This window comes from Heterodontus francisci, chromosome 25, assembly GCF_036365525.1.
Source record: "Heterodontus francisci isolate sHetFra1 chromosome 25, sHetFra1.hap1, whole genome shotgun sequence".
Taxonomy (NCBI): Eukaryota; Metazoa; Chordata; class Chondrichthyes; order Heterodontiformes; family Heterodontidae; genus Heterodontus; species Heterodontus francisci.
The window spans coordinates 47,803,789-47,831,017 of record NC_090395.1 but is presented as its reverse complement, the minus strand read 5'-3'; the positions used below and the strand labels follow the sequence as shown (position 1 = coordinate 47,831,017).

At 44.0% G+C, this 27,229-nt stretch overlaps 2 protein-coding genes across 6 annotated transcripts in view; both read left to right on the top strand.

The window, feature by feature from the left end:
- The window catches only part of mlnl (motilin-like), a 48,068-nt gene extending 38,402 nt beyond the window's left edge, over positions 1–9,666 (top strand). For both annotated transcript variants that reach the window (XM_068057693.1, XM_068057694.1), the window contains exons 3-6: positions 4,205–4,325; positions 5,330–5,443; positions 7,526–7,634; positions 9,629–9,666. In XM_068057693.1, coding sequence (XP_067913794.1) covers positions 4,212–4,325; positions 5,330–5,443; positions 7,526–7,634; positions 9,629–9,636 — 345 coding nt within the window. In that variant the 5' untranslated portion in view covers positions 4,205–4,211 and the 3' untranslated portion in view covers positions 9,637–9,666. The remainder of the gene's footprint in view (positions 1–4,204; positions 4,326–5,329; positions 5,444–7,525; positions 7,635–9,628) is intronic.
- Positions 9,667–23,793: 14,127 nt separating this feature from the next.
- The window catches only part of LOC137383861 (inner nuclear membrane protein Man1-like), a 36,404-nt gene continuing 32,968 nt past the window's right edge, over positions 23,794–27,229 (top strand). For 3 of the 4 annotated variants that reach the window (XM_068057191.1, XM_068057190.1, XM_068057189.1), the window contains exon 1: positions 23,794–25,274. In XM_068057191.1, coding sequence (XP_067913292.1) covers positions 23,840–25,274 — 1,435 coding nt within the window. In that variant the 5' untranslated portion in view covers positions 23,794–23,839. The remainder of the gene's footprint in view (positions 25,275–27,229) is intronic. The other variant, XM_068057188.1, reaches the window with a different exon arrangement.

The window sequence follows — 27,229 nt, the reverse complement described above, 5'->3', positions numbered from 1 at the left end:
CTGAGAATGTTTTACACAAAAATAGAAATAGTTGCACTGGAAGTTGGGGGCAGGGGGTGGGGGGGTTGTAAATGCACAGAAAAGTAACACCAGACCCACAGCAATGTGGTTGACTCTTCCATGCCCTCTGAAATGGCCGAGCAAGCCATTCAGTTGTATCTACCTCTACGAAGTTAATAAGGAATGAAACCGGACGGACCACCCGGCTTCAACCCAGACACCAGAAATGACAACGGCAAATCCAGCCCTGTCGACCCTGCAAAGTCCTCCTCACTAACATCTGGGGGCTTGTGCCAAAGTTGGGAGAGCTGTCCAACAGACTAGTCAAGCAGCAGCCTGACATAGTCATACTCACCGAATCATACCTTACAGACAACGTCCCAGACACTGCAATCACCATCCCCGGGTATGTCCTGTCCCACCGGCAGGATAGACCCAGCAGAGTTGGTGGCACAGTGGTATACAGTTGGGAGGGAGTTGCCCTGGGAGTCCTCAACATCGACTCCAGACCCCATGAAGTTTCATGGCATCAGGTCAAACATGGGCAAAGAAACCACCTGCTGATTACCACCTCCTACACTCCCCCCTTAGCTGATGAATCAGTACTCCTCCATGTTGAACAGCATTTGGAGGAAGCACTGAGGGTGGCAAGGGCACAGAATGTACTCTGGGTGGGCTCTTCAATGTCCATCACCACGAGTGGCTTAGTAGCACCACTATTGACTCAGGTGGCAGAGTCCTAAAGGACATAGCTGCTAGACTGGGTCTGCAGCAGGTGCTGAGGGAACCAACAAGAGGGAAAAATATACTTGACCTCGTCCCCACCAACCTGCTTGCCACAGATGCATCTGTCCATGACAGTATTGGTAAGGTTGACCAAAGTACAGTCCTTGTGGAGACGAAGTCCTGTCTTCACATTGAGGATACCCGCCAACGTCTTGTGTGGCACTACCACCGTGCTAAATGGGATAGATTTTGAACAGATCTAGCAATGCAAAAAAGGGCATACATGAGGCGCTCTGGGCCACCAGCAGCAGCAGAATTGTACTCAACCACAATGTGTAACCTCTTGGCCCGGCATATCCCCCACTCTACCATTACCATCAAGCCGAGGATCAACACTGGTTCAATGAAGAGTGCAGGAGGGCATGCCAGGAGCAGCACCAGGCATACCTCAAAATGAGGTGTCAACCTGGTGAAGCTACAACCCAGGACAACTTGCATGCCAAACAGCGTAAGCAGCATACGATAGACAGGGCTAAGTGATCCCATAACCAACATATCAGATCTAAGCTCTGCAGTCCTGCCACATCCAGTCATGAATAGTGGTGGACAATTAAACAACTAACTGGAGGAGGGGCTCCACATATATCCCCATCCTCAATGATGGGGAGCCCAGCACATCAATGCAAAAGATAAGGCTGAAGCATTTGCAGCAATCTTCAGCCAGGAGTGCCGAGTTGATGATCTAGCTCGGCCGCCTCCTGAAGTCCCCAGCATCACATATGCCAGTCTTCAGCCAATTCGATTCACTCCGCCTGATATAAAGAAACGCATGAAGGCACTGGACACAGCAAAGGCTATAGGCCCTGACAACATTCTGACAATAATACTGAAGACCTGTGCTCCAGAACTTGCCGCGCCCCTAGCCAAGCTGTTCCAGTACAGCTACAACACTGGCATCTACCCAACAATGTGGAAAATTGCCCAGGTATGTCCTGTACACAAAAGGCAGGACAAGTCCAACCTGGCCAATTACCGCCCCATCAGCCTACTCTCAATCATCAGTAAAGTGATGGAAGGTGTCGTTGACAGTGCTATCAAGCGGCACTTGCTTCGCAATAACCTGCTCAGTAGCGCTCAGTTTGGGTTCCACTAGGGACACTCGTCTCCAGACCTCATCACAGCCTTAGCTCAAACATGGACAAAAGAGCTGAACTCAAAAGGTGAGGTGAGAGTGACTGCCCTTGACATCAAGGCAGCATTTGACCGAGTATGGCGTCAAGGAGCCCTAGTAAAACTGGAGTTAATGGGAATCAGGGAGAAAACTCTCCGCTGGTTGGAGTCATACCGAGCACAAAGGAAGATGTTGGAGGTCAATCATCTGAGTTCCAGGACATCACTACAGGAGTTCCTGAGGGTAGTGTTCTTGGCCCAACCATCTTCAGCTGCTTCATCAATGACCTCCCTTCAATCATAAGGTTAGAGGTGGGGATGTTCGCTGATGATTGAACAATGTTTGGCACCTTTCGTGACTCCTCAGATACTGAAGCAGTCCGTGTAGAAATGCAGCAAGACCTGGACAATATCCAGGCTTGGGCTGATAAGTGGCAAGTAACATTCGCACCACACAAATGCCAGGAAATGACCATCTCCAACAAGAGAGAATCTAACCATCTCCCCTTGACATTCAATGGGATTATGATTGCTGAATCCCCCACTATCAACATCCTAGGGGTTATCATTGATCAAAAACTGAACTGGAGTAGCCATATAAATGCCATGGCTACAAAAGCAGGTTAGAGGCTAGGAATCCTGCACCTCCTGACTCCCCAGAGCTTGTCCACTATCTACAAGGCACAAGTCAAGAGTATGATGGAATACTCTCCACTTGCCTGTATGGGTGCAGCTCCAACAACACTCAAGAAGCTCAACATCATTCAAGACAAAGCAGCCCACTTGATTGGCACCCCATCCACAAACATTCACTTCCTCCACCATCAACACATAGTGGCAGCAGTGTGTACCTTCTACAAGATGCACTGTGGCAATGCATAAGGCGTCTTAAACAGCACCTTACAACCGCGACCTCTACCACCTAGAAGGACAAAGGAAGCAGATGCATGGGAACACTGCCACCTGCAAGTTCCTTTCAAGCCACACACCATCCTGACTTGGAACTATATCACCGTTCCATCACTGTCACTGGGTCAAAATCCTGGAACTCCCTTCCTAACACCACTGTGGGTGTACCTACCCCACATGGACTGCAGTGGATCAAGAAGGCTTCTCAAGGGCAATTAGAGATGGGCAATAAATGCTGGCCTAACCAGCAATGCCCACATCCCAGGAATGAATAATATTTTTTTTTAATCCTTTGAAAATTATAGCTTTAAAGCTATGTGTAAAAAAGTTATTTTTAAGGCTAAGATTCAGAACTAATCTCACTGGAGGAATGAGGATTGATTTTTTTTGCCCCAAGGCAGAAGCTAATGGTTACTTTACTTGAAAGAAAAGAAAATTGATGTTTGGGCTGCAAATTGAGTATTACCGGGGGTATAGAAATCCAATTAATTTTGAATCAAAGTTTATTGAAATCTTTAGTACAAATGAATTGTGTTTTTGAATCGTTTTTTTTTCAACAAATCCTGGACCTCTCTGTTTTGAGTCTAACATTTGCAATTATTCACCTCAAAGATATTTATTATTTAGATAAACGTAATGTCGATTTACAATATAGAAACATAGAAAATCGGAGCAGGAGTAGGCCATTCGGCCCTTCGAGCCTGCTCTGCCATTCATTATGATCATGGCTGATCATCCAACTCAGTAACCTGTTCCCGCTTTCCCCCCATATCCTTTGATCCTATTCACCCCAAGAACTATATCTAACTCCTTCTTGAAAACATACAATGTTTTGGCCTCAACTGCTTTCTGTGGTAGTGAATTCCATAGGCTCACCACTCTCTGGGTGAAGTAATTTCTCCTCATCTCAGTCCTGAAAGGTTTACCCCGTATCCTTAGACTGTGACCCCTGGTTCTGGACTCCCCCACCATCAGGAACATCCTTCCTGCATCTACCCTGTCAAGTCCTGTTGGAATTTTATAGCTTTCTATGAGATCCCCCTCACTCTTCTGAACTCCAGCGAATATAATCCTAACCGACTCAATCTCTCCTTATTCATCAGTCCCGCCATCCCAGGAATCAGTCTGGTAAACCTTTGCTGCATTCCCTCTATAGCAAGAACATCCTTCCTCAGATAAGGAGACCAAAACTGCACACAATATGTTCCTGTTAATTGTTTGAAATTAGTATTTGATATCTCCAGTTAATTATAGCTGATGTACTGTATGTAAGCCTAGATGAATAAATGAATATATATATGGATACATTATTTACTGTTGTGTTGTATTTTTCATACATATTGACTGATCTAGGTTAAAACATTTATTCATTCTTTAAAAAACTTTTTTTTGCTTTCAGTTCAAAGATGTTTAAGAGAATAATGATAAGCATGTTGGTGGTTTGCGTTTTGGCAATGCTGGCTGAAGAGACTGAAGGGTTCCTAAGTTTTCTGAGCCCGAGTGATTATCGAAAGAAGCTTGTATGTAAAACGCACTTTACAGTTTAAATACTTTACTCTAAAGCAGTGGTGGATTGTGCCATTTTGCATTTGAAAGTTTGTAATATACAACTACTGAAGGGAGAAGGGTTACATTATAATTCATTATAATTCAGATATAGTCCAATCTTGCTCCAAAAACTCACAGCTGGGGTTGAATGTTGTTGCGTTCCTGATGTCGGGCTCCGTGGCGGGGGTGGGAGCCAGAAGATCGCAGCGGCAGTGGCCCACCATGGAGCCCAACGCCGGGATTTCCATGCTCAATCTTCCAGGAAAGAGCGGCGCCCGCACCCCCCCCAACCACTCAGTGACGGGACCCAACTTTCAATATTTAAATAAACTCTATACATATATTCAAATCCAATTCCCTGCGATCTTACCTTCGGTTCCGGATCTTTAGTGTGACGGGCAGCAGTCACGTACCTTCACTTTCCCGTACAGGGAAAGCTGGCCCCACCAAGGTTGTGTGGGGTGGTGGGGGGCAAATCACATCACTTTTAGTGTGGGGGGGGGGGTCTCAACTCTGCATTTTTAGTGTGAGGGGAAAGGGGTGACCTCTGCACTTTGTGCAGTTGGATTGGGGAGTAGGGGTCAGCTCTGCAATTTCAGTGTATTGGGGGGGGGGGGGGGAAACGGGACAAACATTTATTTTTAGTATAGTGGGGGGTCAGGGGTGGGGGGGGAACTTTGCATTCTCTGAGCAGGACTGGCAGCCCTTTAAAATTGGTGCCAGCACCTGCACAGAGATAGCTGATGCCAAACACGGCATCACCGAAGCCACCCCCGGCACATGATTGGGGAGGGGTGCCTGCATATTTAAATGAGCCACCGCGCACAAGATCGAGTGGCACGGTGGTGCGCAGCCCACCATTTTTTTCACCCACCGCCGCTCCCAGTGGCAGGAAAATAAAATCCAGCCCCTAGTTTTGTTGGGATTCATTTACTGTTATTGAAATGCCACTTGACAACATCTGCTTGTTTCAAAGGAAAATGACAGAATCAGGGTGGGAAAAAAAGTACCAGTGAACCTCCAACAGAGATCTGAAGAACGCAGCTTATCAGAAGTATTGGGTACGGAAGACATGAAAGAAGTAATAAAGGTACATAAATGAAAAAATAGTAGCACAGTTCTTTCGCACAAACTGTTTCTTCAATCAGATATTTACACTATGAACTTATAGAAGGCACCTGTGAGAACAATGAAGCATTTTCATCTTGTTTTGGTTTGAAGAGGTTCCTTCAACCCATTCACAAGAAATAAGAGAGTTTAAAAGACAACTGCAGTCAGAATTCATCTCCCAGTTTAAATCAATACAAACATGAGGACAATCTGGACATGTTTTCTAACTGAAAGGCTGTCAAGGGGAATCAAACCACTTTTAAATTAATAATAAAAACATCAAAACAGGTTAGGCAGCATCTGTGGAGAGAGAAGCAGAGTTAACATTTCAGGTCTGTGACCTTTCATCAGAACTGACTAAATTAAATTTTAAATTAACATGCGTTTTGTGATTTACTGAGTTGTGTGCGTGACCACCAGTTATTTTTGAATGTATCTGACAACTATTCAAATTCAAGATGTTCTGGCAATTGTTTTGGGGGCTATGTAATGAACTGAACTCAGCTGAATTGAGAATAGTTGAACTAATTGCCAATGAGCCAAAGACTTGCATGTCGATAGGTAAATTGGCCATTGTAAATTGCCCCTAGTGTAGGTAGGTGGTCAGAGAATGGTGGGGATGTGGTAGGGAATATGGGGTTAATGTAGTATAAATGGGTGGTTGTTGGTCGGCACAGACTCGGTGGGCCGAAGGGCCAGTTTCAGTGCTGTATCTCTAAATAAATAATTGGAATAGAGTTAAATTGAGTTGTTTGGAAGCTTCAGAGAGATAGGTTAGAATAACTAGCACTACAATTAGAAAATAATACTACAAAAGAGTAGATTACTATATAGATTGTGACTTTTTGTTGCTTTTTGTTCAAGAAGTTAGTTAGTAAAAATGCCTATTGATCGTCAAAAATTCAAAGTGAGGACTGATATTGTGATGTTCTGCCATTTTACAAAGATGGCAGAACATTTCCCTGATGGCTAAGGGTAGATCTAGTAACTAAGTGACAGAAAAGTTTTTTGTTTGTTTTCCCAGGTATACTATAAGAAATTTACCTAGTTAATCATGATATCAGGGCCCATGAAGATAATCTCAGGACTGAAGGAAGCTGAGACTTACCTTTGGGAGTAATCTAAAATATAGAAGCTGAAGCATCCAGAATAGGAAGAGCAGAATGAAATTAAAGCAACATCAACCAACAGTTAAAACACAATTCCTGCTGTAATGTTGATGAAAGTAAATTGTGTAACATGTTGTTCATTGATGATTACCTGCAATTACACAAGTGCAAAATATTAAAAATGATAACAAAGTAGTGACAGATATTACAGAATAATTCATTACTATTAAAAACACTAATATAAAAATTCTTAAGTTTACATAGTAATTTTGAATCGCCTTTTTAAAGTTTACTATTTTCGAATAAAATGCACAATAAGTATAAAATGGCCCCCTCAATAGCTCAGCTATGCAATGGATAAACATGCTGGACCAAAGAAGACAAAAAGGTCCCAGGTTCAATCCCCTTTTGCACGCTGACCTCAGCTAGGTGGAAGGTAGGGAGACAAGTGGTCAAATTCAAGTTTCCCAAATAATTTCACATACCTGCCCACCTGAACTCTAGAATAAAAACAGAAAGTGCTGGAAATACTCAGCAGGTCTGGCAGCATCTGTGGAGAGAGAAACAAAGTTAACGTTTCAGGTCTGTGACCTTTCATCAGAACTGAATCTATGTTCCTCTGCCTCCGGCCTCTCATATAACCAATCTCTTTGTCCCATAATTGACTACTGTGTGCTCAGCCATCTTGTTCCTACATGCTAGAATTCCCTCACTAAATCCCTGTGACTTTCCATCTCCTTTAAATCCATGTCTTTGGCCAAGTTTTTGGGCACTGCTCCTATCATCTCCTCAGTGTCGAATTTTGTCTGACTACATGTTTGTGAAGCATTGTGAGATATTTTTCTACGTTAAAAGCACTAGACAAATTGAAGTTACTGTGGTGGCCACTTATTTGTTCACAGGAAACATTTGTATCTGATTTTGTAGTTTTCTTCTTTATAAATTTTGGACAGCTCTGTGTTCCTTTTGAAATTGGAATCAAGATGAATACCAAACAATTTCAGCAGTATAGAGAACTTCTGGGTGAGCGCCTGAATAACATTTTGTCAGAAGGCACAAATGGTAAGATGGGTTTTATTCAGTCTTTGATCTCCAAGGACCAATAGAAAAATAAAACTTAAAACCTTGTAATGATCATGCTGTAATATACTGCTCATAATTAATCAGGAATGAAATATATGTCTTGGGCAATCATACTTCAAGTCACTTATTTTTAGAATTTAGAATTTAGAATATTACAGCGCAGTACAGGCCCTTCGGCCCTCGATGTTGCGCCGATCATCTGACCTACACTATTCCATTTACATCCATATGTCTATCCAATGACCACTTAAATGCCCTTAAAGTTGGCGAGTCTACTACTGTTGCAGGCAGGGCGTTCCACGCCCCTACTACTCTCTGCGTAAAGAAACTACCTCTGACATCTGTCCTATATCTTTCACCCCTCAACTTAAAGCTATGTCCCCTCGTGTTTGCCATCCTCATCCGAGGAAAAAGACTCTCACTATCCACCCTATCTAACCCTCTGATTATCTTGTATGTCTCTATTAAGTCACCTCTCCTCCTCCTTCTCTCTAACGAAAACAACCCCAAGTCCCTCAGCCTTTCCTCGTAAGACCTTCCTTCCATACCAGGCAACATCCTAGTAAATCTCCTCTGCACCCTTTCCAAAGCTTCGACATCCTTCCTATAATGCGGTGACCAGAACTGCACGCAATACTCCAGGTGCGGCCTCACCAGAGTTTTGTACAGCTGCATCATGACCCCGTGGCTCTGAAACTCGATCCCCCTACTAATAAAGGCTAACACACCATATGCCTTCTTAACAGCCCTATTAACCTGGGTAGCAACTTTCAGGGATTTATGTACCTGGATACCAAGATCTCTCTGCTCATCTACACTACCAAGAATCTTCCCATTAGCCCAGTACTCTGCATTGCTGTTACTCCTTCCAAAGTGAATCACCTCACACTTCTCCGCATTAAACTCCATTTGCCATCTCTCAGCCCAGCTCTGCAGCCTATCTATGTCCCTCTGTACCCTACAACACCCTTCGACACTATCCACAACTCCACCGACCTTCGTGTCATCCGCAAATTTACTAACCCACCCTTCTACACCCTCATCCAGGTCGTTTATAAAAATGACAAACAGCAGTGGCCCCAAAACAGAACCTTGCGGTACACCACTAGTAACTAAACTCCAGGATGAACATTTGCCATCAACCACCACCCTCTGTCTTCTTTCAGCTAGCCAATTTCTGATCCAAAGCTCTAAATCACCTTCAACCCCATACTTCCGTATTTTCTGCAATAGCCTACCGTGGGGAACCTTATCAAACGCCTTACTGAAATCCATATACACCACATCCATTAGTTTAACAAATGTATTAGATTTCAATTTACATTGTTGTCCTGATCTAGCTTCAGATTTCAGCTTTTTTGAGAAACCAACATCACTTAAATACGAAAGAAGTTTTTAAAAAATATAAGGTTCTTTGTGATTACCCAGGCTTGTCCCGATAACAGTCCTTACAATGTTCTCTAAATACAAGAAATTTATAATATTCATGTAAAAGATACCACACTCTGAAAAACATGGGAAATAAAACCTGTCAGACTGCCAGCTTTTCATTGATTATCAGCATCATTTAGAATTTTCCCATTATGTTAATGAGACTATCTCAAGCAAATCAGTATGAGTAAAATGAAAACAAAAAGCATAAAAAGTTATGACCCAAAGATTATATCATGGGATACAAGTCCAATGCTCAATGCATTCATATGAAACTGCTTTTAGTAAAAAATAATCCATCTATTCTAAACAGATTGTAGCAGATGCTAGAAACATAAATTTAGTTTCTAGTATCCCATGGTGTCATTTCAGGGCCGGTACAACCAATTAGAAGAGTTATCTATACTATTAGAAAGCTATTCAGGTAATAATTGTCACCTGTCGTTTTTCACTTTATTTCTAATGCTTTAATATTGTGTGAGGATTATATGACGTTGAAAGATGTATAAACACTGACGGCAATTTCAATTTTTTTTTGACAGAACAATGACGTCAACAAACCAGACTGGTTAAATAATGATGTATCAGTCATAAGTACTGTATCTGTACATAAAAAGTTGTGGGAAACTGTTATGTATAGTGACATTTAGTAATTAATAAAGTTATAATATAACTACGACTTTTGTGTAGTATTGCATTTTTCTGCTCGTATATATTTGATGCAGCATTAATTCTAACAATTCTGGAGCAGTCCTGGATTGATTTTTCCTTCACTCTGTGGATTATTTTAAAACTTTCCCATCACTTTTCTCCCTTTCCTGAATACTGAGATATGGTTCCAGGGGCACTAGCAGCCCTCCAATATCTCACCTATATACTTCTCCTCTGCCTGTGAATCCAGTGAGTGTTGCCAGGGTCTTCAAATGTGGGGACAGGGCATCACAGCTGAATTCAAATCTTACCTTCCCCTACCCCAGTATCCAGACACCCTCACTTTCCAACAAGGATCATTACACAACTATCAGGAGTCAGAATCCAGTTTAGTTATCACTGTTACTAGCCAAGAGACACAGGAGCAAACTTTTTTTAAATTTGTTCCTGGGATATGAGCATCACTGGCAAGGCCAGCATTTGTTGCCCACTCCTAATCGACCTTGAAAAGGTGGTGGTGAGCTGCCTTCTTGAACTGCTGCAGTCCATCCAGAGTAGCTGCACCCACTATGCTGTTAGGAAGGAAGTTTCAGGTTTTTGACCCAGTGTTATGACCAAGGCAGGAGGGGTGCACTGTTAATTTGGTCCCACTTCTCCACAGGTTACAGCACATCAATAAATTTTCCCACTTACCGAAAACAGGCAATTAAATACTCTATTTGTCCCCAGAATAAAGCACACTCACCAGATTTCATTAATCAACAACAAAATTAACCATTTAGTATAAAACCAAGTCTTAAACAATAATGAAGTAAATCTATATACAAATTGAGATATTAAAGCTCCTTATTTTCCCTAGCCCTCATGCATACGCACATACATCCAAAAACTGGTTAACCAGGGGAAAAAAAGGAATTTTTGGTTTACAGCTGTTTCCAAGGAATGAAAGGAATAATAATCTTAGACTGTCGTGATCTGGAAGGAAGTTCTTTAGTTTGGTGAGGTGTCCCAAAGTCGAATAGTTGGATGCCACTCAAAAAGTCTTTCCAGGCAAGGTTGATGTGATGGGTAGGCGTTCAAGGAAATTCAACTGCAGCAGGCGTCACATAGCTCTTCTATCAGGAGTGTAGCAGCAGGTATCAGTTCTCACATTCGATGCAAAAGTCCTTTTTCTAAAGTTGCAAAATTTTCTGCAAATTCAGGGTTTCTTCAAAAATGCAGGAGGCAACAGTACCACTTCATACAAGCTTTTGCTTCTTCAGAACAAGGATTCTTTACAGAGAGGTAATACTTTTCTCCTGGTTCTTCTTCTGATCTCCAGGCAGGTCAAAATCGAATTTCAAAATGCCCGCTTTAGTCCAAACCCACTGGCTTTTAAAGTCCAAAAATGAAACCAAAACATTCCATAAACAAGTCACATGCCCAATCACAAATTCTCTCTTGTCATAACAGAGGGTAGCTCTGAGGTCAACCCCCACTGCTGGTTTCCTTGAAATTATCTGCATTCCAGTCCTTGTTTACCAGTTCAGCTTTTGTTGAACCTCCTTTCAAAACATCCATAAAGTTCAGCTATTTTCAGATGTCTCAATGTCCAATGAAATCCTTTTCAGTTTTTAAAACCACAGATTCCTAAGTTTTAATACACTAGTGACAATGAAAGAACGCTGATATAGTTCCAAGTCAGGATGGCGTGTGACATAGAACTTTCAGGTGGTGACGTTCCCATGCATCTTCTGCCATTGTCCTTCTAGGTCATGGGTTTGCAAGATGCTGTTGAAGGAGCCTTGGTGAGTTGCTGCAGTGCATCCTGTAGATAGTACATACTGCTGCCACTGTGTGTCAGAATTTCCATCCTCTAACCTCTTGTCGCCAGAGTATTTATAGGGCTGGACCAGTTAAGTTTCTGGTCAATGGTAACCCCCAGGATGTTGATGGTAGGGGATTCAGTGATGGTAATGCCGTTGAATGTCAAAGGGAGATGGCTAGATTCTCTCTTGTTGGAGACGGTCATTGCCTGGCACTTGTATGGCATGAATGTTACTTGTCACTTATCAGCTCAAGCCTGAATGGTGTCCAGATCTTGCTGCATGCGGGCATGGACTGCTTCCGTATCTGAGGAGTCGCAAATGGTACTGAACACTGTGCAATCATCAGCGAACAGCCACACTCTGACCTTATCATGGAGGGAGGGTCATTGATGAAGCAACTGAAGATGAATGGGCATAGGACACGAGAGGAACTCCTGAAGTGATGTCCTGGGGCTGAGATGATTGGCCTCCAACAACTACAGCCATCTTCATTGTGCTAGGTATGACTACAACCAGTGAAGAGTTTTCCGCCTGATTCCCATTGACTTCAATTTTGTTAGGGCTCCTTGATGCCACATGGTCAAATACTGCTTTGATGTAAAGGGCAGTAATTCTCACCTCTGGAGTTCAGTTCTTTTGTCCATGTTTGGACCAAGGCTGTAATGAGGTCTGGAGCCAAGTAGCCCGGGTGGAACCCAAACTGCTGCATCCCTGTCATTACCTCAGCCAGGACCTATTAACCCAGCAGAGACAAGTATTACATCGGAAAATGAAGCAATGAAGCCCTCACCAAAAGGGGGAAAAAATGTGCAGTTCAATAGTGTTTTTCACAACCTCAGGTTATTCCTAAGCACTCTACAGCCAATGAAGTACATTTGACGTGTAGTCAATGTTGTAAAGAGCTCCCATGTTGTAACAAAAATGTCTTTTGGAATTAGCTTAATTTACAGAGCTCCTCTACTACCAGTAGCAATGTGTGAAGCAGAAAACTAAAACAAGCCAGTGGTTACTCTTCAGTGTGTCTACCCAACGCTATTGGGATCAATGATGCTCAGCTTCATTAGGCCTTTTAATTGTTGTGCATCCCAAGTCTCTACCAAATAATTTCAATCGCATACATTTGCAATGACAGCCAATGCAATGGTGCTTGAACTAAATATACAACACTGATTGTTTCAGAAACACATTCACTTTTATGCCATATACAGAAGAATAATGATCCTTTTCTCCTCATCACACCTCTCCTCTTCACCCAAAGTTTAGGTAACAGGCATACACTGGTCATTGGGTAAATAAATACATGAAATAAAATATGTGAGCAAAAAATGTATTTTAAATGGCGCTTTATCACAGTCTTCAGAAATGTCTCAAAGTATTTCACGTTCAATGAATTATTTTTTGGAGGGCACTTACATAAGGAAATGTGGCAACCATTTTCCAAGATCTCACAAAGAGCAATTTGCTCATAGAATCATAGCATAGTTACAGCACATAAGGAGGCCATCTGGCCCTATGTGTCCATGCTGGCTCTCTGTAAAAGCAACTCAGCTAGTCCCATTCCCCTGTTCTTTCCCTGTAGCCCAGCAAATTTTTTTCTCTTCAGATAATTATCCAATTCCATTTGAAAGCCATGATTGACTCTGCCTCCACCACACTCTCAGGTAGTGTATTCCAGAACTTAACCTCTCACCTTTGGTTCTTCTGCCATTCACCTTAAATTGGTGCCCTCTGGTTCTCAACCCTGCTGCCAATAGGAACAGTTTCTCTCCATCTACTCTGTCCAGATCCTTCATGATTTTGAACACTTCTATCAAATCTCGCCTTAATCTTCTCCTCTAAGGAAAACAGCCCCAGTTTCTCCAACCATCCATGTAACAAGTCAATCATTCCTAGAACCATTCTTCATTTTACATCCTTTGTAACCTTTAATTTATATTGCCTCTCCTCATTCTTCCTACCAAAATGTATCACTTCACACTTCTCTGTATTACATTTCATGTGCCATCTCTCCACCTTCCTTTTCTCTCCTATCTTTCCTGAACACCCTATATCCAGGATTATTTAGTACCTAGTCCTGCCCTTTTTGAGCCAGGTTTCTGTTATTGCTACGACATCATATTCCCTGGTGTCTATCTGCACCTGCAGCACACTACCTTATTTGGCATGCTCTGTGTATTCACATACATGCACTGTAAACTTAATTTAGACCTTATCGCATTCCCTCTTACTCTGACCACCAAATGCCTTACTACTTCTTATAGTAGTGCTCTCTGTGCACCTTCTTTCTCCTTTCTAATGCTACATCCTGGTTCCCATTCCCCTGCCAAGTCAGTTTAAACCCATCCCCCACCACCCCAGTAGCACTAGCAGAGGGCATTGGTCCCAGCTTTGTTCAGATGCAACCCATCCAGCCTGTACAGCTCCCACTTCCCCCAGAACCAGTCCCAATGTCCCAAGAATATAAAGTGCTCCCTTTGCACCATCTCTCCAGACGCACATTCATCTGTTCTATCCTCCTATTTGTATATTCACTAGAGTGTGGCACCAGGAGTTCCTCTTCTTCTTCTTTGGCCTCCTTGTCTTGAGAGACAATGGGTAAGCGCCTAGAGGTGGTTAGTGGTTTGTGGAGCAGTGCCTGGAGTGGCTATAAAGGCCAATTCTAGAGTGACAGACTCTTCCACAGGTGCTGCAGATAAAACTGGTTGTCGGGGCTGTTACACAGTTGGCTCTCTCCTTGCACTTCTGCCTTTTTTCCTGCCAACTGCTAAGTCTCTTCGACCTTGGGGATCCTGCCACCTTCCATGCAGCTCACATGGCCAAGCCATCTCAAGCGCCGCTGGCTCAGTAGGGTGTATATGCTGGGGATATTGGTCGCCTCGAGGACTTCTGCGTTGAAGATTCCTGATGCCAAGGATTCTCCAGAGGCAGCGAAGATGGAATGAGTTGAGACATCGCTCTTGGCTGACATACGTTGTCCAGGCCTCACTGCCGTACAGCAAGGTACTGAGGACACAGCCTTGAAACACTCTGACTTTTGTGTTCCGTGTCAGTGCGTCATTTTCCCACTCCCTCTTGGCCAGTCTGGACATAGTAGCGGATGCCTTTCCCATGCACTTGTTGATTTCTGCATCGAGAGACAGGTTACTAGTGATAGTTGAGCCTAGGTAGGTGAACTCTTGAACCACTTCCAGAACGTGGTCGCCGATATTGATGGATGGAGCATTTCTGATGTCCTGTCCCATGATGTTCATTTTCTTGAGGCTGATGGTTAGGCCAAATTCATTGCAGGCAACCGCAATCCTGTCGATGAGTCTCTGCAGACACTCTTCTGTGTGAGATGTTAATGCAGCATCGTCAGCAAAGAGAAGTTCCCTGATGAGGACTTTCCGTACTTTGGTTTTCGCTCTTAGACAGGCAAGGTTGAACAATCTGCCATCTGATCTTGTGTGGAAGAAAATTCCTTCTTCTGAAGACTTGAACGCATGTGAGAGCAACATGGAGAAGAAGATCCTAAACAGTGTAGGTGTGAGAACACAGCCCTGTTTCACACCACTCAGGATAGGAAAGGGGTCTGATGAGGTACCGCTATGTGCCTTTCATATTGTCATGGAATGAGGTGATGATACTTAGTAGCTTTGGTGGACATCCGATCTTTGCTAGTAGTCTGAAGAGAGCATGTCTGCTGACAAGGTCAAAGGCTTTAGTGAGATCTATGAAAGCAATGTAAAGAGGCATCTGTTGTTCACGGCATTTCTCCTGTAGCTGGCAAAGGGAGAACAGCATGTCAATGGTGGATCTCTCTGCTTGAAAGCCGCACTGTGCCTCAGTCTGTCTGAAAAAGCTTTTGCTAGCCCAATTTTTGATGCTAGGAGCCCTTAGCACAGAATGGGCTGTTTTACATATCAGTGTGCTTCCTCAAGGCAATTCCAGACATTCGTAATGGTCCTGTCCTCAACAGAAAACCATGTTGATTGGTAGTACAGGATAGGATTATCTGACCTCTCCCTCTCTGTTGCCGGGTAGCAAAATGTCCATTTTCTTGTAGCTGAGTTCAACAGTTTACTGTTATTTCATAATACCTCCAGTTCATTTCATTTTTAATCACTGTTCCTTCCATGAGCATGACAACATTATGGCAGCTCATCATCAGTGGATGGCCAAATAGAATGCAAGAGGTTCCCACAAACCTCAGAACCTTTTGGCTTTATCATGATGAATTAGTGATAGCAAGTGTAGTCATTTTCAAGGGCAGACAAGTATGAATACCAAAAGTACTTCATCAAGATATCCTTACCCAATTACATCAAGGTCACATGGGCATTGAAAGATCCAAGAGACAGTTTATTGGCCAGTGATCAATAATGATATAGAATGAACAGTGAGGGTGTGTGATGCATGTCGAGAGCATCAGCCAAGTCAACACAGAGAGGTACTTCATCCTCATGACGTTCCATTACCTCCATGGTTAAGAATAGCAACTGACATATTTACTGTCAGAAGTGATTACTTCTTACTTATTACAGAATAATTCTCCAAATTTCCTACCATTTGCCAACTGACGGATGCCTCAAGCGCATTGGTAGCAAACACGATTTTGTAGTCCTGCTGCCAGAGGCAGCAGTGGGCACAGATAATAGTGGCCTTCCCGCATGTGATCCATGCAGCCACACCGCTGTGACTATGCAGCGGGCGGCCACTTAACATAATGACGGCATCCGCCCCTCCCCGCCCCCCCATATCATGTGGCGGGGGCTGCATTGGCGACACCGTGAACGGCATTACCTGATGAAGGAGCAAGTAAAAGGCTGCCGGTCCTGCGAACAATGTATCCAAATGCAGAGTTTCCCCCTTCCCCCCAGCATTAAATAATTCAGAGTTGCCCCCTTCCCCCCTTATCCATACACATAAATGAAATTTTCAGGGCGGGGGGAGTGGGGAAAACTGTTCTGATTGGTTGTGGGGATGGGGGGAAGGGGTTGAGGGTCAAAGCTTTTGAAGTTGGGGGATGAAAGTTTGGAAGAGCAAAGAAGTGTTTTTGGGAGGGATATATCATTCAATTTATCGAGTACTCAGTGGGGGGGGGGGGAGGAAGAGGGGATTCAAAGTTACATTAAAATGTTATTTCCCTTTTTATTGCAGCAGGACCTTTAAAAATTTAAATTGAACTGAAGAGCTTGAAGCCCTTTAAAAATGGCGCCCGCTCCTGCGCAGTGGCACCGGACACCATCGCTGGGGACAGAGCACCCACCTCCTCTATGTCATTGGGGGTGTGCCTTCCAACCCCACCATGGTAATGAGCCGCTGTGCAAAATATCGTGGCGGCTCCCTGGCACATGTCTCATGCATGCACCACGTACTTTTTCAAGCTCGCCACCGAGAACGGCGGTGAGCTATTAAAATTCAGCCTAATAGGTGTGAAATAACACCTATTTATCAAAATGGACTACATTCGGATGCCATTATGTAACAATGGTCCCCATATCCTGGGACAGTGTATGAACACCCCAGGGGAGAGCGTCTTGAATCACCTGACTAAAACCAAAACCTGATAAGCTTTTATCTTAAAAGAAGTAACTGCTGTAGGAGAGGGAGACAGAAAGCCTTTCCAGCCAGAGAAGCTATGAGATTGATACAGCTAAGCAAGGAGCCCTACCAGCATCATCTCTAAGCTACTGAAGCAGAGAGATTGCAAGGTGACCTTGAAAACTCCCCATCTGAGAAATTGAACCAGGACTTCCACCACCAACCTTGGACTGAATTTTAACCAAAGGAGCCTGTGACGCTTTATCAATTCAAAGACAAGGAATAGACAGGCCGGCAATGCTGTAAAAAATTCCTCCCAGAAAACCCAGATTTTAAAGTGAACTCTCTTTATAACAGTTGAAATCTAATTGCATGCTACCCTCTACTCTCTGGGCTGAATTTTTCTAGCTCACTGCTGATCAGCTTCAAAATCGGCGCGACGCAGGCGCAAGATGTACTCCACTGAGCTGCCATGATATTTAGCGCGGTGGCTCTTTTACATGGATGGGACGGAACAGCACCCCCCCCGATGACATGGAGGGGGCGGTGCTCTGACCCCGGCAACGGCATCCGGAGCCACTGCGCAGGTGCCAGCACCATTTTTAAAGGGCTTCAAGCCCTTACATTTAATTTACATTTTTAAGGGAACAGTCATTAAAGATTTAATTTGAAAAATTAAATAAATGAATCAAGCCCATCTCCCACACGCCCAATGACTAAACACTTTATTGATTGCCCTCTCCTCCCCAATCAGAGATCCGAAGGCGTGGGAGTCCCTCCCGGCAACTGGCCAGAATACGGCAACGGGACACCGACTGGAGCAGGTAGGTAATTCATCCATTAATAAACATGTTTAAGCACTGCTTCCATTGCCAAGAAGTGGGGGGGGGGGGGGGTGCACCACGAGGCCTCACTGCGCCGGTAATATGGGGCGGGGCCTTCCTGGCATCAAGGCCCGTGGCGGGCCTCTCCCAGCTGCTACAAAAAAAAGGAGGAATACAAAAAACACAGGCTGAAAAGAAGGTATGGAGAGATGTCCTTTGTTTTGGTTAGGCATCCCAAATGCATGTTGACAGCTGTCATTGGGATCTTCCTAGAACAGTTCTTTCCAGGTGATGTTGATGATCAGTTTGGGTAGGTTTTCCAAGAGATGCTGCTACAAAGGCTCCAAATATGTCTTAAAGCAGGAGTGCATCAACAAAGGTTTAAGGTCCCACACATTTGATGGTTCCTTCAAACATGCAGGGTTTCTTCAAATACAGGAGGAAATAGGAAACTGCCATACTGTAAGCAGGTTTGTTTTCAAAAGAGAGAGAACTGAGCTGTTCTTTTTCTGGCAGGAAAAATCAACTCTCAAATGTAACAATTCAAACTGAAACTAAAACCTTCCAGAAATCAAGTCTCCTGACGTCTATAAATCTTGGCTTGTCACTTCTTTGTAAACATCTCCCCAAGTCAAAATAACCCCTGCTGGGCAATCATCCACAAACAGGTGCCTTCCAGTAAGACTTGTTTACTAACCAAATTCTGGAACCTTCTGGTAACTTATTTAAAAAACCCCACAAAGTTCAGCCATCTCTTCAAGATTCCAGATGAATCAGTGTCCATAATTCAAAGTCCGTAAAACATATTTTACAAAAGAAATAGAAGCAATCTCATAATACTTCTCAATGCATCAGATGTAACTTTGAGGGTTCCACGTTTATGTCAGACCTCACAATTGTACCCCTGCACTTTGATTAGCAGTCTTTGGAGTCGTGGTGGTGCTTTGGTGAGTGTTTTTTGCCAAATCATTGATAACACTTGTGATTAGTCTCGACAACAAAGTTTGCCAAATAGGTACATATGGAATCTGATGATACTGAACACTAATGCCAATGTTTCTTGTTCTATGTTTGAATAGCTCGCCTGAGCGGGTGACAAACCTTCAGAAGCAAATGCAATTTTTATTCATAGGAACATAGGAGCAGAAGTAGGCCATTCAGCCCATTGAGCCTGCCCCGCCAATCATTATGATCATGGCTGATCTTCCACTTCAATGCCTTTTTCCCACACTATCCTCATATCCCCTAATGTCATTTGTATTTAGAAATAATTGGTATACCTTCCTGTAACAGACATGCTGAGACCCTTTTGTGAAGCATCCACTTCAAGTGTAGTTTCTTTCCTTGGGTCATAGCATTGTAAACATGCTTCAACAGAAAGTGACTGTTTTAACGAATCAAACACGTGCTGATGATCCTCATGCCACAAGAATGGCGTATATTTCTTGAGAGGTTCACATCGTGATGATGCTTTCTCACAGAAATTTGAGATATGTGGTGCTACGAAGTTAAACAGGCCCAAACACCACTGTAAATTTTCTTTATCTTGAGGAGTAGGCATTCATTGTACATCCTCAACGTTACTAGGATCTCGTCATATTCCAGTGGAAGGACAGACTGAACTGAAAACATTAATATGGCTCACATTGATAGCACATTTTTTGCTATTAAACACAAGACCTTCTTTTCTAGCCATCTCCAGAAGAATGTGAAGATTCTTGACATGCTGTTTCTTAGTACTTCCCATGACCACTATGTCATCCGCGATGAAAACACTCTTGGTAATGTGATCCATATATTGTTGGAATAGGTCTTGGCTCACTGACAGACTGAACGGTAACCGTAGAAAGCAATACCTCCCAAATGTTGTTCTGAATGCTGTTAGTTCCAGTGAATCTTCGGAAAGATGCACTGACCAATAACCATGATTCATGTCCAACTTTGAGAAGAACTTGGTTCTCGCAAACCTTGGGTTGAGCTCCTCTAAAATAGGAACCTGGTGAGGACATCTTTTCAGTGCTCACTTTAATTTTCTGGGATCCAAGCATGTTCTAATGGTACAATCTTTCTTAATTACAGTGGTTATAGAGCTACACATGTATTGCTGAACACAGTGAATAATCCCGTGTCGTTCTATCATGACAAGCTCAGCCTTTAGCTTGTCCTTTATGTGGACACTGCACTTCGTGGGGGATCTATGGAGGGAACTGCATCATCTTTTACGTGAAGAATGATGTTGCCTATAAAACCGCCCATGGTGTCAAATCTATCCGGGTATTTCTGTTGCAGATTTTGAATAGACTCAATAGTGTCACGCTTATCTTGATTATCCAGCACTGGCACTTTACTGATCTTGTGAATCATCATGATCCAGACTTCACTGCATGCTGGTAGTCCAGCTACTGGTGGACCATTGATGTCAACAGCATAGACCACTTGTGGCAACCATGCAGAACTTCCATATCTGCACTTCAACATCAATGTTTCCATGCAGCAGATTGGTGAACTGTGGTATGCAGTGAGTCTAGCTTTTGTTGGTTGTAACATAGACTCACACTTCACTAGGTACATGTCATTGAGTATCTGCAGTGGTAAAATGTTGGTGCTCGCCCCAGTATCCATCTTCAGTCATAGCTTGTGCTTGCCACTTTTGTTAGGACATATAGGGCTGGATTTTACCAGTTCTACGACATCGGGGGTCATGGCAGAGGGGGGGCCCCCCAAAATATCTCCGGGAGAGGCCCACACAGGCCTCGACTCCAGGAAGGCTCTGCCCAATACTACTGCCGGCGGCGAGGCCTTGTGGTGGCCCCCTCGCCATTCGGCGACGGGGACCTAATTAAAATATGTTAATTAATTTGAATTACATGAATAAAGATTTACCTTGAAGCGACGGCCATCCCACTCCGATATTCTGGGCGGCTGCAGAACTCCCGCACCTTTGGATCTCCAAATGGAGATCCAAAGGCGCGGGAGTTCTGGAGATCTGAGGCGGAACACTGGTGGGGGGTGCAGGAGTGAAGTTTTCAGGGCGGGAGAGGGAGAGGTATGGCAAAAACTAATGCGATTGTTGGAGGGGATGGCGGGAAGGGGTGAGCATATAGAAAGTTAGGTGGGATAGGTCGGGATTGAGAGTTTACCTTTTTGGGGGGAGAGGACAAAAAATAAACTGATTAGTCAGTGGGGTGGGTGGTGGGAGTGGGGATTGGAACTGTGAATAAATATTCAATTTTATTTTTTTTTAAAACTGTGATTTAAAAAATTTAAATGATACAGAAGGGCCTGAAGCCCTATCAAAATGGCACCGCCGCCTGTGTGGTGGCACCAGATGCCTCTGTGTCATCAGGGGTGGGCAGTCCAACCCCTCCATGTAAATGAGCCATTGCGCTAAATATCGCGGCGGCTCAGTGGCGTACATCTCGTGTGTGCGCCGCGCCATTTTTTAAGCTTGGCAGCGAGCTGTATAAATTCAGCCCATAATTTCCACTGTGGTGAAAGCTTGCAATTGTGTGAGTGCATCCTTATGCTGTATGACTGTCACTATATGGAAAGCTTGCCCACTTTCTAGCTTGATTGTGCCTCTTTCAGTGCTTTCGTTGCTGTCTAGGTCTCTGCCTACTTCATGGACGTGCCTGTGCTTGAAATAGTACTTGGTGAATTCTTTTTTTATTCTCACCACTAGGTGGCGTCTGTTTTTTGTTGAGCTGTAGCTTCTGACCGCTTCTTTGCTGCCAGATTTTCTACACAGTCTTGCCCAATGTCCCTTTAGACCACACGCCTTGCAGGTATCTCTGAATGCAGGACAGTTAGGTGGCTGATGGATTGGACTGCACTTACCGCACAACTTTCCCTGTCAAGGTGCCTTGGCTACTTCACTTATGGCTGTTGCTGCTCCAAGTGCTTGTATATATCGCCTGCCAGCAGTTATGACTAGATATTTTCTGCCATCTTTGAGTAGACTGCCGACGTTGTATCCTTTTTTCTTATCAAGCTAATCCATTTGGAAAGGCTCTGTTGAAGTTCATGCGATTACCAGCTCCATTATTCTCTCAAGAGTTCTGCATCTGAAAAATCACAATCTTTGCCTTTGTCGTGACATCTGCTGATGAACTGGTCAATTGTCCAGAGGTTAGATTGATCTTTCTGGTCTGCTTCTGACAATCCGGAAGTGTTGATGTGATGGAGACCTTCATTGCCAATTGCTGTCTTTATTGCTTGCTTGTCAGGTTCTGTGACAGCATGATCTAAAAAGCATAACTCCGTAAGCTGTCCAAATAGCTGGATTTCATGAAGAACTTGCGGATCCTTCCAATTCATAGCTGGATATTTCATTGTCATAGCATCAAAATGTATTGCTTCCAAGAATTCTTTTTGCCACAGCTTTCCCCTTAAATTATTCTTCCTTCAATGATTTTCCCTCAAAGAAAAATCAATGTAGGTCTACTGTGCCTGCAACACTGGACCTATGCCATGCCCTGCTCTCTGTGGCTGCAGTGCAGGTTTTCAGCATCTGCATGGGGAGACTCTGCCAATGGAGCTCTTTTTGGTGGGAAAACCACGACGCTTAATGGTGATGCAGTCTTGCAGCCCTGATTCAGATCCTTTTTTTTTTGAGTCCGATTCCACCAGAACAATGCCTTTCTGGTCGATGACCGTTCCGATAGAATTCCCCTTTCAATTACTCACGTTCTCGGAGTACTGATTCTGGCGGGTGATTTTCGAATCCGGTCCATTTTGTCAAGTTGATCAATCACCATCTCACTGAAAGAAGACATAGATGTCTGATATCAGTATCAGGACTGGGAAATTTTAGACTTAACAATTTATTTTAAAATGGCATTATCAAACACTTCTAAATTACAAACTTTCAAATATAATTTTGAGACTTAGAAAAAGTGTACATTTGATAATGCCACAGTAACCCAGCAGATTCCCCACTGTCTACCTGATGTAACTATAGTCACCCTGCCAAGTCCCCTATTTAAATAGAGCACCATCTCATTCGCACATGTTCAATCAACATGCACACCTTCCAGGGATGAGGAACTTCAATTACATGGGTAAGTTGGAGAAGCTAGGGCTCTTCTCCTTGGAGAAGACTAAGAGGAGATTTGATAGAGATGTTCAAAATCATGAGGGATCTGGACAGAGTAAATAGGGAGAAACTGTTCCCGTTGGTGAAAGGATTGACAACCAGAGGACATTTAATGTGATTAGCAAAAGAAGCATGAGGAAAACATTTTTTTATGCAGCAAGAGGCTAGGATCTGGAATGTACTGCCTGAGAGTGTGATGGAGGCAGATTCAATCATGACTGAAAAGAGAACTGCATAATCACCCAAAGAGAAAGAATTTGCAGGGCTGTGAGAAAATGCAGGGGCGTGGAACTTGGTGAGTCGCTCTTAGTTTAGTTTAGAGATACAGCACTGAAACAGGCCCTTCGGCCCACCGAGTCTGTGCCAACCAACAACCACCCATCCATACAAACCTACAGTAATCCCATATGCCCTACCACCTACCTACACTAGGGGCAATTTATAACAGCCAATTTACCTATCACCTGCAAGTTTTTTGGCGGTGGGAGGAAACCGGAGCACCCGGAGGAAACCCACGCAGACACAGGGAGAACTTGCAAACTCCACACAGACAGTACCCAGAATTGAACCTGGGTCCCTGGAGCTGTGAGGCTGCGGTGCTAACCACTGTGCCGCCCCTTGCAGAGAGCCTGCATGGACGACAGGCCGAATGGCCTCCTTCCATGCTGTAACCATTCTATTGATTCTGCAATGCAGCGCGCGCTCACGCTGCCCTATCATCCTATGCGCGCCCCTGCCACGTGATCTCGCGCGCGCCGCCCTGTAATCCAATGCGCGCGCGCGTCCTGTCCTCAACAATGCCCTAGTGCGCATGTTCCGCGCTCTGACTGCGTAGCGCTCGCTGGCCTGAAAATGGCGTTGGTACTGAACGATAAAGAGTTGCGACGCGAGCTGAAGGCTTTGGATTACACCGCCGGGCCGATTACAGACAGTACCAGGTCTCTCTACGTCAAGAAATTAAAGCAACTGCGGTCAGAAAAGAGTCAGAAAGAACAAAGTAGCCGAGCGCTGCGGAGTCGCCCAGGGCCCAAGCAGCGAAAGGTTGATTCCCGGGCCCCGGCCTACCCGGAGCAGCTGCGCAAGAGGCCGGGCGCCGCCTCTAGCACCAGGGCCGACTTAAATCGCGCCTCGCAAGCCGATAGTGTGTCTGTGGATGACCCTCCCACAGACTATACAGAGACGTCGGCTGATTACTTTACTGATGGACTTCATACCGTGGATGATGGATATGCAGGGAAATCTGACTCTCTGAGTTCACATCGATACACGGGGACTTTAGGCAGCTTGTATTCAGATCCATATGCGGGCACATCTGGTAGCCTGAGTTCAGATCCATATACCTGGAAATCTGACAGTTTATATTCAGAGCCATATAAAAGAAAATCTGACAGTTTATATTCAGATGCATATACAAGGAAATCTGACAGCTTATATTCAGATCCATACACAAGGAAATCTGACAGCCTGAATTCAGATCCATACACAAGGAAATCTGACAGCCTGAATTCAGATCCATACACAAGGAAATCTGACAGCCTGAATTCAGATCCATATACAAGGACATCTGACAGCCTGAGTTCAGATCCATATACAAGGAAATCTGACAGATTGTATTCAGATCGATACGCAAGGAAATCTGACAGTTTGTATTCAGATCCATATACAAGGAAATCTGACAGTTTGTATTCAGATCCATATACAAGGAAATCTGACAGCTTATATTCAGATCCATATACAAGGAAATCTGACAGCCTGAGTTCTGATCGATATACAAGGAAATCTGACAGCCTGAGTTCTGATCGATATGCAGGGATATTGGATAGCCTGAGTTCTGATCAATATGTGGGGAAATCTGACAGCCTGAGTTCAGATCAATATGCAGTGAAATATCAGAAGGCCGATCCATACACAAGGAAATCTGATCGTTTGTATTCAGATCGATATGCAGGGATATCTGACAGCCTGAGTTCAGATCGATATACGGGGAGATTTAACAGCTTGCATTCAGATCAATTTACAAAGAATTCAGGCAGCCTATATTCTTATAGTCATTATCGAGGAAAGGCTGAGAGTTTGTCTGAAAATGAGCACTACACAAGCCAAACTCCTGCTGGGCTTCCTAAGACAGAAGTACAAAAACATAAGAATCGTCTAGATAAATTTGAGTTTTACCTGTCACAGTTTCTCTACATCTCCACAATTGTCCTGTGTCTTGTTCTAATGGGGTTAATCTTTGTCAAAACCTTAGGGTTAGTTGAAGGATCTCAAGAAGACATAGGTGAAAATAGTAAGTATACGCATTACTTTTTGAAATAACTAACCTTGATGTTTTGTTTACAGCTTCCATTGGTAGTACAGAATAAAAGTATTGTGTGAAATGTTGTGGGATTGGGTAGATGCACAACAAAGAGTCACTTGACTCAGATAGTTGAGGTGCAAACATAAGTAGAAATTTGAGAGCTTACTGCTTTCAGCATATGGATCACAGGAAATTGACGGCAGCTGTTCCACCAATCCTGCCCCACGGCATGATGGTCAGAGTTTTATGTCGAAATACATCTTCCCTAACTCCTCTACCCTCAAACTAAGGTGTCACTGACGTAGCGGACAAAAGACACCTACACGAGATACTTCATATAAACACTTTTATTGATACTTAAATCACTTATTAAGCTACTATTTCACTTGTTAAACTATTTGTTACAATAAATCACAAGACTCACGGCTTGGACTTAAATACTACCTGTTGCAAGGCGAGGTGATCATACTCCCTCCCGATGGGTTCTCTTCACTGAATCCCGGACTCGGGGTTCCCTTCCGCGATGGTTGTTCCTGCAGGTCTTTGCTGTGGAGGCTCCTAGCCTCCCCTTTTTATCCAGTTGCTCCCATGTTCTTAGTCACATACACCCGTGACTTGGAGTCATCCGTTTACTTAGTGCTAGTTGCAAAGCAAAACAAAATATATCTGCTGCTTGTTCTTCTTATCTATCCTTGTCTAGCAACCTTCGCAACCACAGCAGTCTCACAGTCTCATTCGGAGCACATCTTATCACACTGCCTATTCAGCAGGCTGGGTTCGTTAAATTGCAACTGCAGCTCTTTCACAGTCCTTGTCCTTGTGTAAGGATGGCTATTTTTCCCTTCATGCTTTGCAGATGCTTAGCTGTTAGCCATTCAGCTACAAGGGCATTGCTGGCTAGGCCAGCATTTATTGCCCATCCCTAATTGCCCGAGAAGGTGGTGGTGAGCTGCCTTCTTGAACTGCTGCAGTCCATGTGAGGTAGGTACACCCACGGTGCTGTGAGGAAGGGAGTTCCATGATTTTGACCCAGCAACAGTAAAGAAACGGTGATATAGTTCCAAGTCAAGATGGTGTGTGACTTGGAAGGGAAATTGCAGGTGGTGGTGTTCCCATGCATTTGCTGCCCTTGTCCTTCTAGTTGGTAGAGTTCGCGGGTTTGGAAGTTGCTGTCTCAGGAGCCTTGGTGCATTGCTGCAGTGCATCTTGTAATTGGTACACACTGCTGCCACTGTGCGTCGGTGGTGGAGGGAGTGAACGTTTGTGAATGGGGTGCCTATCAAGTGGGCTGTTTTGTCCTGGATGGTGTCGAGCTTCTTGAGTGTTGTTGGAGCTGCACTCATCCAGGCAAGTGGAGAGTATTCCATCACACTCCTGACTTGTGCCTTGTAGCTGGTGGACAGGCTCTGGGGAGTCAGGAACTGAGTTACTCGCCGCAGGATTCCTAGCCTCTGACATGCTTTCGTAGCCACGGTATTTATATGGCTACTCCAGTTCAGTTTCTGGTCAATGGTTACCCCTAGGATATTGATAGTGGGGGATTCAGCAATCGTAATGCTATTGAATGTCAGGGAGAGATGGTCATTGCCTGGCACTTGTGTGGCGCGAATGTTACTTGCCACTTATCAGCCCAAGCCTGGATATTGTCCAAGTCTTGCTGCATTTCTACACAGACTGCTTCAGTATCTCAGGAGTCGCGAATGGCGCTGAACATTGTTCAATCATCAGCGAACATCCCCACTTCTGACCTTATGATTGAAGGGAGGTCAGTGATGAAGCAGCTGAAGATGGTTAGGCTTAGGACAGAACCTGAGGAACTCCTGCAGTGATGTCCTGGAGATGAGATGATTGACCTCCAACAACCACAACCATCTTTCTTTGTGCTAGGTATGACTCCAACCAGCGGAGGGTTTTCCCCCTGATTCCCATTGACTTCAGTTTTG